This window comes from Primulina eburnea, chromosome 13, assembly GCF_022965805.1.
Source record: "Primulina eburnea isolate SZY01 chromosome 13, ASM2296580v1, whole genome shotgun sequence".
In the NCBI taxonomy this organism is placed as follows: Eukaryota; Viridiplantae; Streptophyta; class Magnoliopsida; order Lamiales; family Gesneriaceae; genus Primulina; species Primulina eburnea.
In genome coordinates this window covers 25,653,794-25,670,841 of record NC_133113.1, presented here as the reverse complement: position 1 = coordinate 25,670,841, position 17,048 = coordinate 25,653,794, and the positions used below count along the sequence as shown (strand labels likewise).

At 33.3% G+C, this 17,048-nt stretch overlaps 1 protein-coding gene across 2 annotated transcripts; it reads right to left on the bottom strand.

Annotated features, from left to right (window-relative positions):
- Positions 1-4,934: 4,934 nt before the first annotated feature.
- Positions 4,935-9,878, bottom strand: LOC140810912 (putative disease resistance RPP13-like protein 1). Of its 2 annotated transcripts, XM_073168835.1 has the most exons (4): positions 9,826-9,843; positions 9,571-9,691; positions 5,111-9,223; positions 4,935-5,008 (listed from the first exon to the last, which is right to left on the bottom strand). In XM_073168835.1, the coding sequence occupies exon 3, from the start codon at positions 9,174-9,176 to the stop codon at positions 5,139-5,141; it is 4,038 nt and encodes a 1,345-aa protein (XP_073024936.1). In that variant the 5' UTR covers positions 9,177-9,223; positions 9,571-9,691; positions 9,826-9,843; the 3' UTR covers positions 4,935-5,008; positions 5,111-5,138. The 2 variants fall into 2 exon arrangements, with proteins under 2 accessions (XP_073024936.1, XP_073024937.1); XM_073168836.1 differs by having other exon boundaries at positions 9,567-9,878.
- Between the last annotated feature and the right edge of the window lie 7,170 nt (positions 9,879-17,048).

Here is a 17,048-nt window from a genome sequence, read left to right as displayed (position 1 = left end):
TATGAATGTGAATTGTGAATTTCCAAAAATGTCCTTACCTTCATTTACACACTCCATATTTAATTTTTTTTTATTGTTTTCCATGTTTTTCATCTATTAATTAATAAAATTTAAAATAAATTAGAATAAAATGAATTTACATAAATGTCATTACCTTCATTTACACATTCCAAATTAAATTTTTTGTTGTTTTAATTAATAAAATTTAAAATAAATTAATATAAAGTGAATTTACATAAATGCCCTTACCTTCATTTACACACTCCATATTTAATTTTTTTGTTGTTTGTCATGTTCTTCATCTATTAATTAATGAAATTTAAAATAAATTAAAATAAAATTAAATATGGAGTGTGTAAATGTGAATTGTGAATTTACATAAATTGAAAAAAAATGAAATTAAAATAAATTGAAGAGAAATGAATTTTAGTCTTTTCTGATCTATTAATTAATTGAATCTAAACTAAATTGAAGAAAAAAAAATAAAATAAAATTTAGCATCAGCCTTCATTCTTCAGTAATACATGTTTTTTTTTTGTTTTTTTTTTCATATATTAATTAATTAATAAAATTTAAAATAAATTGAAGAAAAATGAAATTTAGCCTTCATTTTATCGATGAAATTTGCACTCCATTATTATTATTATTTTTGGTTTTATATGTTTTTTTCTATTAATTAATGTAATTTAAAATAAATTTAAGATAAATGAATTTAGTCTTCATTTTTTGTGATGAAATTTGTACTCCATTTATATGAGACATTTATATAATCGCGAGAGGGGCTGACCCATTTATTTCAGGAGTGTAAAAATACTTTTTTTTTCACGATTCAAGTCAGATATGAGGCATGTTTCACAAAATTCACTCGTGAAACAACCTCATAGGAGTTCTGTGTCAATTTTATTTTTAACTTAAATAAATTAACATCTATGAATAACGTAAATAATAATAATTAATATACTTCTCTTCGCTTGTTTGTTTTTTTCCATCTATTATTTAATATATTCTAAAATAAATTGAAGAAAAATAAATTTTAGCCACCAGTTTTTAGAATGAAATTTAAATTAAGCCTTCATTTTTTGGAATGAAATTTACACATCATTTTTTTAAAAAAATAATATCTTTAATAAATTTTGAAATAATAATAATAAATACATATTTTATTGTTTGTTTTTTTTTTCAAACTATCAATTAATTCTAAATAAAATTGAACAAAATTAAATCTAGCCACCATTTTTTGAAATGAAAATTTTACTTTATTTGTTTTAAAAAATATATATTTAATATAATTTAAAATGAATAGAAGAATAATAAAATTTACAATATATTTTCACAGAATGAATTATATCCTTATTTTAAAAATAAAATTGTGTCAGTTTACATTTATGTCGTTATTTTCGTTAAATAATATTAATAAATAAATGTCTTTTTTTTGTTCGTTTTCAGGTATTAATGAATTTTATAATAATTGAAGAAAAATGAAATTTTATTTTTGGAATGAAATTTAGAGTTGTTTTTTTAAAAAAATCATATCTTTAATGAAATTTAAAATAAGCGACACAATGTCAGCAGCGTAACTCACGAAAACTTCACAGGAGTTCACTCATCCCAATGCTACTCTCACTCTTGCACGCTTAACCTAACAAAACTGAATGATAGTGAAAGATTTATCTTTTAGTTCGAATATTGCTTAATATTTATGTCAAAAGTTATATTTGTTACCCACGACGTAATATTTATTTATTATAATTGTGATTTATCGTGCAAAGCCCTATACTAAGCAAATGGTGAACATAATGAGGATTACATTGACGTGCCTGTCAATTTGCCAAATTGTAAAACCCTATGCATGACAAACACAAATAATTGTTTGGTACAATAAGAAAACACTTCAAAAGAATCAAAATGAGTTTAAATTAGTTTTATGTGTAATAATTACTCTTATATACATCAAATGAATAGAAAAAGAGAAATAAAAATGAATTCAAATCGTTTTTATGTAAAACAAATTACCAATACACAACCCAAGTTTTAGATCACAATAAAAAAAATGTGATCATTACTTTACTTCTTTATGTTACATGTATAGAATAACAATCACAATTGAAGATGAGAATGAGATCGCAATAATAATATTATTTGGAAAAGTTGCAGCGTCTTTTGTTGGATGCTCTATTGAAGATTTCATTCAAATTCATGACCATATATAAGATAAAACAAACAAATGATTTTATATCTACATAAATATTGCATCTAACAATAAAGATTTTCAATGCAGAATCTACCAAATAACACATATAAAGATTCGTTAAATCAACCAAGCTCCAAGCTCCATACATTCTTGTTCAAGTTGGATAATTCAGTAGAAAAATGTGCTGAAGTGTTAAAAATTGTGACAGAAGCTATTGAGATACATGGCAATTATCCAACAACAAATGTCAATATCAAGAAACGGAGATCTCGGAAGATTATCAAGCCAACTAAACAAAGCAGTGTACCACCTAAGATAGAAAAATCAAATGAAATAAATATCAACAAAAACATGAAGATCCATGAAGACGAAGATGCAATAAAGATTCGAGATGAAGAACAAATTGCCGAGTACAAAAAAAGAGATAAGAAGATAAAAACCGACAGGCACAAAAAGATTTCAAGAGGTCTTCAAATCAAAAACAAGAAAATGTGATGATTTCATTTGTAACCAAATAATTAATTATTTATTATTAAAGTTATTCTTATTTCAAAAATAATTTAAACATATTTAAATAAAACTATCATATACAAATTATCTCTATTTCTCAACGTGCAACACACGTGCATTTATCTAGTTATAGAAAATGGTCGTATTTTAATTCCTTCTTAGATTTGTCTTTGCGGAGTTAAATCTTTTTGACAGCTCCAGTAGGACGTGGTTTGTTTTAGTATTTCATTCCATACTTTTCTTTAAGATTTGTGATTGTCCTTAAAAAATGTAAGAAAATTTTATTAAAAAAAGGGTCTGAAAAGTATTAAATGTTAAAAACTGAACTTTTTTAGATATAAAATGTTTCAGATTTACCATATCATATTTACACATGTTTCTGTGCATACTATGAATATATGAGTTTTTTGAATCGTGAATTTCTCACGTTGTCTCTCACTGCTTAAAACAAACACAACCAGAAAAAAAATTTACTGAACAAAATAGAAAAGATGCCCTCTAAGACAATATTCAATAAATCTTCTCAAGGATATTCTCGTTTGTTTGGACATATAAATTATGCATTATCAATAGTCGACTTTACATGATATACATTACATGAGGATTTTAATTAACGAAAATAAAGGAATCCCGATGGTATTAGAATTATGAATCCTAATAGCATTGGATTAGTGTATTTTGATTAATATGTTATCAAATACAGATAACATGTAAGTATGTAACATAGCTATACAAGAAAAATACAAAAAATCTCCTCCTCTCCTAAAAGCAAGATTTCGACCACCCATTTAATTTCACAAGGAAATTTCGACCACCCTTCCACCACCTTTGCGCCGCCCAGAACGTCGCCACAACGCCGCCGAATTTGTAAAATTCCGGCAATCCAATCTCGACGCTAAATCGTTATGATCTTCAGTGCAATCTAAACGAGGAACTCAATCTCTGATCTTGACGATCGCCGTTCGTAGGTATTTACAGCATGGATCAGCTCCACTAATCTCGATGAAAAGATAAACAGTTCTAAAAAAAAAAATCACACCTAACAATACATATTTTATCATATAAAAAAAGAAATGATGCCTCTAAGACAATATTCAATAAATCTTCTCAAGGACAGCTGTATTTGCATAATGGAAAATAAAAATTGTTAACTTTTGAACACAAATCTTCTTTCCCCATCGCAGTTAATCATAGAAAGTTTCTTGAATCTCGAAACTAGATACACTTTCCTTCAAAAAAATGAGAGATGGTGGAGTAAGTTAAAAATTGTGTACAACAAATATAATTTGTAGCAACCAATTGTATTTGTTTACATATTGTTATTTTTTTTATTTTGTGCTTTGATGCTTTGAAAATGATAAGAGGTTAAAAGTCATAACAACAATGGAGTAAACAAAAAAAGCTAAGAAAATTCTGAAACGGTCAAAAAAGAACCACAAAAAGAAAATGAACCGGTCCAGAAGCACAAAGACAATCAAACATTGGCGACCAAAAAAGGGCATTTTCGTACACGAGTAGATCTCTTGTCCATGTATATATTTACAATAAAAAATAATATTTTTCATGAGTGAACCAAATAGAAGATCGATCTCACAAAATTAACTCATAATACTGTCTCATATAAATTTTTCTTTTCATACAGTATCAATACTCATAAAAACAACCCACCTTTTTGTTGGATTTCGGTTTTTTCCTGCCCAAAACGCATCGGAAGTTTTAAAATAAAGATTGTTTATTACATTTGAGTCAATAAATTCTCTAATGCAATAAATCATTATTCAATAAAAAATTATTTTAAAATTTGTATTTTTTAAACATATTGATTATTCTATACACTAAATCATTATCCAATAGATACTAATTAATATTTGATCAGTTAAGTTAAGTAAACAGATTTATTCAATAGGCTAGAAAAAAATACAAACAAGTGATAAATTTCAGGTACATTTCCTACATTCTGTTGGAGTCGACACCGGCTGCTGCTCCTTTTCTCGTTACACATGTGGCCTAGAAATTACAGAAACATTTTTTTGGTTAATCATGGACAGCAGAAAATAAAAATTATGTACATATGATACATTTAACTATTATTAAAATTGAATTTTTAAAAAATGAGCTGCTACAAATCAGCTCAGTACTCATGGTATCCCCAAAACATGAACACATTCACATATCTCCACAATCTTAAAAAAATAATATTAACTTGATAATATAAATCACAAAGGACATCATCGAACAATTCCTCAGATCTTTAGTCACTGATGATACCTCAAACCAAGAACAGCAAAAGGCTTCTGTGACCTTGATCTGCAACCACACATAAAAAGAAAATTCAATTGGAAGATTAGAGTATTTCATCTGTTAGGTAAAGGGTGCTAAAGTCTATGAAAATATGGCAAATGTGTGCACCTGATTTGGCATCTGGAGTGGCCAAAACTTAATCTTTCTGTTGATACACATTATTTCCATCAATCTTTACACAAGGGATTCCAGCAATCTTGGGCCAATATTCTCCTTTGTCTTTTAGACACCTTTGGCTGAGAAGTGGGCAATCACTGATTTCTAGATGCCACAGCTTTTCCAGTAGTTGCTCACTTGGCAAAAGATTAAGTTTTGCACAGTTCATGACTAATAAATGTCGAAGCAAGGGAAGATTTTCAAGGACCTTGGATATCGAATTAAGTACTGGAAATCTTGCTATCGAGAATCTCAGAAGAGATGGAGGAAAGAGGCAGGTTTCACCAAGCAGCTCAACATCTTTAAATCCGCCACAAATTGAAAATTCTTGGAGCGAGTCGAGTCTGTGCAGGCCCCATTTGTTCAAGGGTTTGAATTTCTTCGAATCCCAGATCCTAAGTGAGGATAAGTTTGGAGGTAAATCACAGTTGGGAAAGTCTTCAAGCCTGGGGCAACTCCGTATCTCGAGTGACACAAGGGACATCATGCTTCGAATCTTTGTCGGTAAGGACCTCAGTTGTTGACATTCTTCGACAGAAAGTGCTCTAAGGTTTGGTGGCAACCCTTGTTCTGGAAAATGCCTTAGACTGTAACACTTAGATAGATACAGTTCGAAAAGATTTGAAAAATCGTGCAAACGCTGGAGCAAATTATCGAAGTTCAACCAATTGGAAAGACTGAGATCTTCCAGAGACATTACACGGTTCTGGGGGAACATGAACTCTGTAACGGGCTCCAAACTAGTGCACTTTTTTATCGAAAGTTTCTTGAGGGTGCCCGGGAAGTTGACCATTTTCCAGGTCTTCAAAGACGGACACTCCTTGATCTCCAATCTTTCGAGCTCAGAGATGTTTCCTGGCAGGGACTTGAGGGCATTGCAACTAAGAATCTCCAGGCGTTTGAGTGATGGAGGAATACCATTCTCTGGAAAGTCGACAAATTTAGCACAATTTTTTATAATCAGTTCACTTAACGACCTAAGGTTGCTTAAATCATTCGAAAGGGATGTCAAACTTCCACAACGAAATAACTCAAGAACTTCAAGATTACAAGGCAGTTGTTGCTCTCCTTCTCCCAAACATACAAGCTGAGTACATTCTGCAATAACCAGCCGTCTTAATTTGGCAAGTTGTTCGCGGGAAATCTCGTTTGGCCAAAGAGCTAGCATATCGTTGCAGCTACAACATTCTAAAACGTCAAGTTTGGCTAACGACTGCATAAGTTCCAATGGTAGATGAGATAGTCCGGAGATAGACTCGACTTTCAGGTAGTTTAATGAATCAAGATTACGGAAACTTCTTAACAAAACAATGTCGCATTCCTCAATATCTAACTTCTGTAGCGAGGGTAATCCCAATGGGGAAACAACTTTTAACTTGTTGCATTTGAACATTGTAAGTTGATGAAGAAGTGGGAAGTGTATCAAACTCTCTTCAGTTTCAGTAAAAGCCGACCATTTCTCCCAGCCAGGCATGTGATCAAATCTCAAAGTTTCAAGTTTTTGAAATGGGACCCCAGTACCACTCCCATAAAACTCAATTCCGACGCATTTAACTCTTGGCATGCCTGCTACACGCAGGTGTTTGAGCTCTGGAAGTAGTCCTAAAGGCGGTAGGGATGTGCATTCAGTACAGTTAATGAGATTCATACACGATAATTTTAGATATAATGGATCCCCGATCCAACCTGGGAAGTTCGCACCCCTATACGATTCAATCTTGAGCTTGCTTAAGTTTTGATGAGGCCTTAGCAGTTCTATCACATCTTCCGAACCTCTACCTTGTGAATTACCAGTGTCGCTTCCCCATGATAGTTGCAAGTCATCAAGTTCGTCCTTATACCCAAGAGTCGCCTCCTTGACATCATCAAGATCTACAACATTTTGCAACTCAAAAATGGAAAGAGTCCCTCGTAAATGCTTTAGACCCCTTAGTTGCCTGAGTCCCAAGGCGCCAACTCCACTCAAAACGATTTTGGGTAACGTCTGGAGGCTGCTCAATTGACCAATTTCAACCGGCAGATCTTTCAGTTGATCGGTATTAGAGATGTCAAGATGGCGCAAGTTAGATAAAGCTCCCAAGGCCCCTGGCAGCTTGTGGATAAAACGACAATTACTTAAAGACAAAGTTTGCAAATGGAGAAGATCACTTATCGAAGAAGGCAACGTGAGAATTGCAGTCCCGGATAGATTAAGGTACCGTAATTGTATCAACTCGCAAATAGAACTAGGAAGCTCAGTGATAGAATAGCCGCTTAAAGATAAAACCCTCAAACGAAGCAATCTTGGTACCAAATCAACTAAAATTTTATTGGATAAATAGAAAGGAGGCCAAACGAGTGAATTCTGGACCGGCATTGGTAAGAATGTTCTCAAACCTTGAACTTGTTGGAAGCCCTCGAATTTACGGAAAACTTCGTATTCATGACGCAGGAAAGAAGCATGACGAGTCTTCTTGGGTAATTGGTACTTCTGATTAGTATCCAGTTTCTCATCCAAACGATAGCATGCCCCTCCCGAAACAAAATGAGCTAAATCGTTTATAAGGTCATGCATCACAAATTTCGAATCACTGGTGATTCTTTGGAAAAAGGATCTGTTTAGTAGCTCGTTGAAGTACTCGTGACCCAAGTCTTCCTTTCTTCTTTTCTCATTTGGAAGTTCAAGAAATCCTTCTCCCATCCATAAATATACAAGCTCGTTCTTATCAAATTCATAATCTTTAGGAAAAATCGAGCAATACGCGAATGGATGTTTCAAATGTGGAGGAAGATGGTGATAACTTAATCTTAAAACGGGAAGGATATCATTTTCTTTCGGTAAATCCCAAAGCTTGCTATTTAGAACGTCAGTCCATTCTCTTACACTAAGTTTAGTGCATAAAATTCCACCAAGTACCTTTGCAGCCAAAGGTAAGCCTTTACATTTTTTTACCAGTCCTTCACCAACTTCTCCTAAATCCGGTCTTTCCTGGAAAGATTTCCGAGCATGTTGGGCCAATAGAGATCGGCAATGTTCATCAGTTAATAACTTCACGTGGTAGGCGGGTTGAGTGCCCACCCTCGATGCAATAGTTTCATCGCGAGTTGTAACAATAATTTTGCTTCCCGGTAGCCCAAAGTTGAAAGGACGACATAGTTTGTCCCACTCTTCATACCCCATGTTCCAAACATCATCTAAAACAATAAGGAACTTACTCTTAGATAACTTCTCCATTAGTCTCACCTGATACATATTTAAATCCTTGGCTTGACCACTAATCTCAGTCATTGAATCGTAAATTTTTTGGGTGATCTTAAACACATCAAACTCTTCAGAAACACAAGTCCAAGCCCTCACGTGAAAATTTTGCTTCACATCTGTATCATTATAAACCAGTTGGGCCAGAGTAGTTTTCCCAATACCACCCATTCCAACAATTGGAATGACACTAAAATTCTTGTCGCTGGCTTCAGACCCGAGCAACATTTTTTTTATTGTTTCTCTATCTTCATTTCTCCCGCAAACATCTGATTCCACAACCAGACACGTGCTTTCCGACCTTATTACTCTTGATCGACCCACACTTTCACTCAAATTTAAATCTCTCCTCCGTTTATTAAGGTCTTCCAGTTTATTTGTGATGTCCTTTATCTTGGACATCAGCCGATAATTTGATACAAGTGTTCCTGGAATGAACTTGCTGCAAGTAGGAATCATTCTCCGAAACACACTGGTATTCTGATGCTGGATCTCCTTAGACCCTTGAATTAAAGCCCTGGTGGTGATTTCATCCAATATATCATCTAATTCATAAGCCAAATCCCTTAGATCCTCCAGCCATACTTTTACAGATTCCATCGTCAACTGCTTATCTTCAGCATCCACAAGCACGGCTGCGATAAACTCAAAGGATTTCTTTAGCTTCATAAAATGGCTATCCATTCTCTCACGGCGGACTAAGGCCATCTGGGCACCGTCGGCCAATTTATGAAACAGTACCTGAAGAAATGCTCCAAGGAATACCTCCCCCAAAACCATTTTCTTGAATCTTCCTTGGTGGCGATTCAAGAATCACGAAAACCACCCTGTTTGCCAAAAAAGAGCAAACACAAATCACTCATCGCAATTGCCTGAGTCTTCTCAAAGAAATATCTAGAGGATTACTTTTACAAGTAGTAAAGACTTGAAACAACACACTCGGATCCACAGCCGCTACATACATAGAATCTCTAATCATCAAACAGATTAAGCAACTTCAATCTCATGGGTTTTTTTTTTTTTAACTCAGACCAAAGAATCAACCATGTAAAGTCACTTTGCAAGTTTAACAAGAACAAATTGGCTATCCCAACTTAAATAATGATAAAAAGATACATGAAATTTTACAACATATCATCAAAGATATCAAACAGCAACATAATTAATTACTCACAAAATATTCAAGAATATTTGCTCTTCCTTTCTCGTTCTAGCGCTTTCTTTCTGCAGCAGGATGATGGCGGTATGCAATTATTGGAGTACTTTTCTTTTTTTCGATAACAGAACATCCACAGCTGTAATTTCAAGTCAACGACAAAATTATTCAAGTCTACGTTTTGGACGTAAGATTTAATAACAATTCACCGGATACAAAACTCGAAGATCAAGATTTATTTAGAAGAAATCAGCAACAAAAGTCTGCTAATACCAAGTCTTTAGCCAAGTGAACCCGGTATTACCATTTAACACAATAGAGGATATTCATAAATTATTGAACTGATTTAAATTATTATTCGTCCATAACTTTTTTATTTTACATGCCGACGGTCCAAGAAGAACAACTAAGCACAACTATATGCACAAGCGGAAGAGCACTAGGTTTGTCTTATATGTTTCATATCGATCGGAAAAAATATTTGGTAGTTGTATGTATGGACTTTGACAATCCTCTCCTAGAGCTACCTTTTGAGGTTGAATTATGTAATGCCGAAAATCAATTCACGTAGACCGCATGCATGAAAATTATTAAATTGCTAAAATATTTTAATTAAATGATTTTGGATGCATGAATGATATATTTTGAGTGAATAAATGATTAATTGTGTAAATTCGTTTGATTTCATGATTTAAAGATTTTTAGACGAATATCGGTGGTTGGCCGAAACAGAGGATCGGAGACGATTAAGGTATTAAAAATTTTAAAAGCTAAATTTTTATTTTTACTTAAAAAAATATTTATTTTAAATATTTTAAGGTTATTGCATTTTTAAGGTCAATTTTAAATTAATTAGTGGGAGCAAGGGATTTTGTGTATTTTATAAAAAAAAAAATTATAAATAGATATTTTAAATCCTTTAATTTTAGGCCTAATCATTTTATTAATCTTATGGATCTAATTTATTAATTAAAAAATAAAATTAATTAAACTCTTTAATTAAGTGATTTAGATAACTTTTTGTTTTGTTTTGATATATATAATCAAGCTCTAAAACCTAAACACACACACCCCTAAACACACACACATCGAAACACACACACACTTGCATGAATTTGAAGGCAACTTGCGGCCAAGCATGGAGTCTAGGCAATGGAAGATTTTGATTTTTTTTCTTCACCCGTTCTTCGATTTTCTTCAACGTTCTTCCTTCCAACAACGATCACTCAACTCCCTTGTATCTCAAGGTAGGTTTTTGGTGAGATTTTGACAAAAAAAAATGGTAGAAAAAAATAGAAATCATCCTCCATTCGTCACCGACTTTCACTGTTACGGTATTCGTATTTCGAGCTTTTTAAACGTAAATACACATTTCTAAATCATCTTTTTGTACCATTCAAATCATATTATGTGTGTTTAATCATGTTTGCATGAAAAATATGAATCTCTCCTTTTATTTTCGTTTTTATGGCTTGTACATCTTAAAAATTTGATTTTATTTTCGTTTTTATGGGAAGGGACGATTTTAAACATGTTTAAGGGTCCATAGATGCATGTTTAAGGGCTGGACAATATGGATGCAAGAGCTGAACGAAAATTGGATTTTTAGGAACTAGGGTTTGCGTTTTTGGTCCTAGGAAGAATTAGGCTGTTATCTGTTGTAAGGACATATTCGTGGGTCCTAATAGGGTCTAGTCATGGTCCTAGATGGGCTATGCAAGGGCTGGAAAGGGAGGATAAAGGTTGCACGTCTCTTTGGGTCGCTTAAGGCTTGTAGAGGCGCGGGTTTAAGGTTGCAAGTGCGATGATTGTAGAGGCTGGTCCAGTAGAGTTCTAAGAGTTCACTCTAGTTCCTAGGATGGGTTCATAGGGTGATCTGGACATGGTATAAGAGCTAGGATCTATGGATTGAAAGTTGGCTTGGGTTAGGGTTTGATCAATTGTGCAAAAAATTCAGTAGACATTCTAAGCTATTCCGAGGGTATTAAATGGTTCGATTTGAGTTGTATAAGGTATGGTTAGGTGTTAATAAGCTATGATTCAATTTTGGTAAAGTTTGGTCAAGTTTTGAGTCGATTCGGGTTTAAACCGGGCATACGGTTAAGTTTTAAATGAATTGGAAAATCAGTTGAGAAGCTTAATTTTACCTCTAAGAAATGTTTATGTGTATATTTTAAGGTGTCATGTTAAGTTTAGGGATGAAAATTTTATGTTTAAAATTTGGGAAGAAAGTTTTGAATTCATTCGGGTTAAAAATGTCTCATGGTTTAGTCATTAAGTTATTAAATCGAAAGGCTCGGGTTTACGTCTAAGAAAAATATTAGAAGTCAAATTTAAACTTATATGATACTATGGGATATGCTCGAGTCAATAAGGGTGAGAAAAAGTCAAGATTGAGAATTTTGGAGTCTATGGGTAAAATGATCATTTTACGTTTCGGTTAATACGAAAGGCTTGGCAGCGCCCCAAAGAATCATAATTCAAGTTATTTGATATTTTAAACACGTTTACGATGAAAATATGGAGTTTTATGATTTATGATAATGTTGCGAAATTTTTACTGTGAAAATGCTATTTTTAAAATGTGGAAAGGACACGACATTTTATGATTAAAAAGAAAAGAAAAAAAATATTTTGAAAGATGTAAATTGATTGTGACATAAAGAATATGATATATGATTTTTGAAAATATCGTGAGGGAGAAGGCCCAAAAGGGAGCCTGTTTGCGGGAGAATGCCCTATAGGGAGCGCAACGATCATATTTCTATTCTACGTCGGTGCCTAGTGCCCGTTCCCATGCGCAATGATGGGTTAAAACTGCTAAGTCGACCAGAGGATACAACTAGTCGCTTTCAAAGATCAAACTTTACCCATATGATATATGATGATGGAAAGTTTTACGATTAAATTATTTATTTATGATTACAAGTCTATTTTAAAAAAAAGTATGATTTTAATGCATATGCATGTATATGTATTATTTGTTATGTATGGTTAGAACATGCTTAGACTCACTAGATTTGGATGGTTGCAGGCGATGATGATTTTGAGGGAGGCGATGATGCTTGAATGGATAGAGTCCGACAGTATACTCCGGAAGGACATTATTTCTGCATTAGCTTAATAGTCAAAGTTTTAAAGATATTGTTCAGGATTTAATTAAAGATTTTCATACTTTATTTTGAAGTTCAATTTTGGATTAATTTTAAATGTGGATTAATTTTAAATGTTGCCTTATGATTTTGGTGGTTGACGATTTATAGAATTTTTATGCATTTACGATTTTTGAAAAGTTGTGTGGGTTTTAGTTAAAGGTTTCGAGTTTTATAAAGAAAAAATTTAGTAAGATTTTAAAGTTAAAAGTAGTGGACGTTTCAAGTTAGGTCCAAGTTCCAATCTTAACATGGTATCAGAGCTTGGTTTCACCGTTATGTGTTGGACTGCTCATAGTTGGTGTGGGAACCCAGACGCTAATCATGTTCTTAATCATCATTGGGACAATTTAATCGATTATAATAAACAAGATCTAATTTTTTTTTTTAAAATACAGTATAAGATACGGAACGTAATGGAATACATTCTAATATACATGTCAGTATTAAAGTACAAGTCTTGTACTATATACAATCATTCAGACTAATGTTTAACAACTAAATATCAAGTGTCCAGACTCTATCTCTAATCAAGGTCCGTAGTCTCCACTCTAATCACGATCTCTCTTCATCTCCTCGACCCCGATCCTGTCCCACCAGTTGCCATGCACACATACAAACACGACAACAGCCGGATAACTCCTTACTCCGGTGAGAAATATATCCCAGTATAAATCAACGAAACATGCAATCATATGATCAATATAAAATCATAAACAGATATCAGGAATATGTATCAAAATCTGAAAACATAATCAATATAAGACTGTCAATCAGACTCTCAACTTCACGGCTCATACTAGACTCAATCCTAGTCTAGGGATCCCGGTTTCCAGAAGTTGGCATTCCATATCGAACATCAGTAATAGAAGAACCTCCAATTCTATCCACTTCGATATAACCAAACATCCAGTGTCTTGATCTATCCGTCACAGACTTTGGCAACCTCCGCCAATCATTATTCGGTGACAATGTGCAATGGGTCAGTAACGATTCCATCATCGTCAAGCCCGTCTATCACAAGACCAATCGTCTAATACATGCTTTCTATAAATCAATAGAACAAGCAAATCAATTTAAATCAATGCACACAATAACAATAAGTATGTGGTTTAGGGAAACTCAAGTATTTCACACTCGAGTTATTCTCCCGGTTCGACATTGACTTATACCTTTCTTTCTTGTAGATCTGATTCTGTCGAAGTCTCTGATTTGAATCTGTCAATACTCAATCTGGCAATGACAATATCAAGGAGTATAATATCAATACATTACTCAATCAATACTGGATATAATCAGAACTCAATCAAATTCTGTTTCAACGGCATAACGGCGCAGTCTCAATATAACTAACGATACAACATCAATCAGATATCAATCCCAACATCTCCTAATCGGTAATAATACAATTCTGATATCAATTCTCAATCAATTCGACTCTGAAAATCATAACAATTTCATAATCAATCTGTTTCTCAATCTGACTTCGATTCTACGATGTCTAACATTTCAAGAACTTCATATATGAATCCTATCTGATTTCTTCAATATCATAATTTCAAGTCATATCAAAAAGTAACAAAACTTACGTTCAGTTTAAGCCTGCATCGATAGGAACACAGTACTGAAGTCGGATTCAAAATCAGACAGACGGATCGAAATATAAAGGCGTAAGGATTTTTCACAACTCTCCTCGGCCCTTTTCTCTGAACTTCTTTCGTGCCAACTGAATGAAGGTGTTATATATATATCTTGCATGCCTAAGGACAAATGGCTCATCATCCAATCTGCATGTCTCGCGCATATGTACGACCCTCTTTGGCGCATATGCACGAGACATAATGTCTCGGCTAGCATCACGGTGACTCGCGCATATGCGCGCCCTCACTCGGCGCATATGCGCGAGGCCCTTTTCCATTCTTCACAACTCTCGGGTACCCTCGCGCACGTGCGCGGATTCATGTTCCGCGCATATGCACGAGGTTCTCTGCCTGCCTCGTGCATATGCGCCTGGCAGGGTCGCGCATATGCGCGAGGTCTTTTCCTCGCACATAATTCCAACTTCTTTCCGGCTTCCCCGGTCTGATCCGTTCTGTCTATAATCACATCAATTAATCAACGAATCATTTCAGATTAACAACACATCAAATCTCAGGCATTACAGTTGGGCCAGCCGTTCCACTCATATTTGGATCATTTGTAAACTTCACTGAAACGTCCTGATATTTTTATTGCTTTAAAAGTACTAGAAATATTTTTTTTAAAAAAACCTCACATAGCATTCGGCCGAACCATAAAATTTCATAAAATATTTTTGACATCATTTAAAAATAAACAACCAACTGACATTTTTCTAAATCTAAAAATAACATTTGAAAAGTATAGCACATACTATAACCTTTCAAAAACCACTCAAACTCATGATAAAAGTCATGCAAATCTTTTAACATAAATCATAACATATATGCGGAAACTAGCGTCGGTCCTCGGGTCATGTGCACCTTCAGTCCAGTCGGATCAACCATCAAGACCTCCATTAGCATTATCATGATAACCTGCATCCATCACACCTAGTGAGTCTAAAGACTCAACACACCATAATCTTTATAACGAGTAATACGTAATACAATCAACATATAACAGTGAAAAATACTTGTACTTAAAATATCGTTTTCATGAAGATGCATAAACATTAACATTTTCGTAAACATTTTCATGATGCATAAAACTTTAAATATAAACATTTTCATGACATGCAAACATGAATTTCCTTTTTCCTCAACATGACATGACATAAATCATTTTTCATGATCATAAACATTTTCCTTTTCATTTTCTTCTGTTGAATTCAGATCGTTAATTGTGACTTTCCTCAACATGACATGACATGACATGACGATGGATCCATCTACATAAAACCACAGTACTGGGCGGCGGGGACATCAGCGACACTCTCACCGGTCAACTGAGCCTTGGCCTAACATGATCGAATAGAAATACGATCGTCGGGGCTCCCTCTGGGGCCTTTTCCCATAAATGGGCTCCCTCTGGGGCCTTCTCCCCTCACGATATTCCCATTCTTCCGTTACCACAAAACCGTTACCACATATTCGTTACCATATATTCGCAATGATGGAAACACGATCGTCGGGCTCCCACTGGGACCATAACCCTCACGACGTCGCCACCATTAACGAATTAGTCACAATCACTTCACATCCTTCAACATTTTTCATTCACATCATTTTTAATAACTGCATGCACGTGGTTTGCGTGGACTTTAAAATTTTCGGGGCGTTACATTCACGCTCCAGATGCTCATTCCTGGACGTGAGGAGGGTGAGTTAGATGTCCTACATCGGTTGAATAAAATACTTGAGAGTTGCATGTATAGACTTGGACAATCCTCCTCCATATAGCTAGCTTTTGGAATTGAGTTATGTCCAAATTTTAATCTTAATAGTTTGAAATGAGAAAAATAAGAGCAAAATGAAGTTCTATAATTGTCAAACATTTACTCATTTTTTTTGTGAGTGTTATGATAATAAAAATGTGGCACTAATATCGATTTTGTGAGTACTATATGTGTCTTTGTAATGTTTTACTAAGGCCATATCTAACACATATCCTCTATTTTTCATCATCTATCCTCTAAAATAGAGATTCATGATCTCTATTTTCAAAAACCTTCTCCAACCCATATCCTCTAAATATTACCAAATACTATATTTCTTTAATTTATTTCATTTTCAACTCATTTCCTTTAAATATTAAGAAATACTCTATTTCTTTAATTTATTTTATTTTCAACTCATATTTTTTAAATATTACCAAATATTTTATTTCTCTAATTTATTTCATTTTCAAATACACACACATATATATATAATTAATTAATTTCATAATATATTATTTAACTAAACTTAATTAATTCGCTAAACATAACACAACTACATGTGTGTGTGTGTGTGTTTTTTTTTTTTTGTTGATATGTTTATCTTTATTGTTGTGTGTGTTTCTTTATTGTCTACTTTATTATGTCTACAAATATCGCATGTTTATCAAATTAAGTTAAATCGATAATAAATGTTTGTAGTAAATTATGTTATGTATTTTTTTGTCGTTACATTGTTCATTAATTTTATTCCGTGACTACTATAAATTGTAAATTATAATTAATTCATGCGAAAAAATAAAACAATTAAAATAAATTTTTCAGAATTATATAATTCAAAATATAAAATATAAAATGGACAAAAAAATTATTTAACATTAAAACATTTAAAAAATTCGAAATTAAAAAAAGTAGCCAAAAAAATTATTTAACATAAAAAATAATTAAAA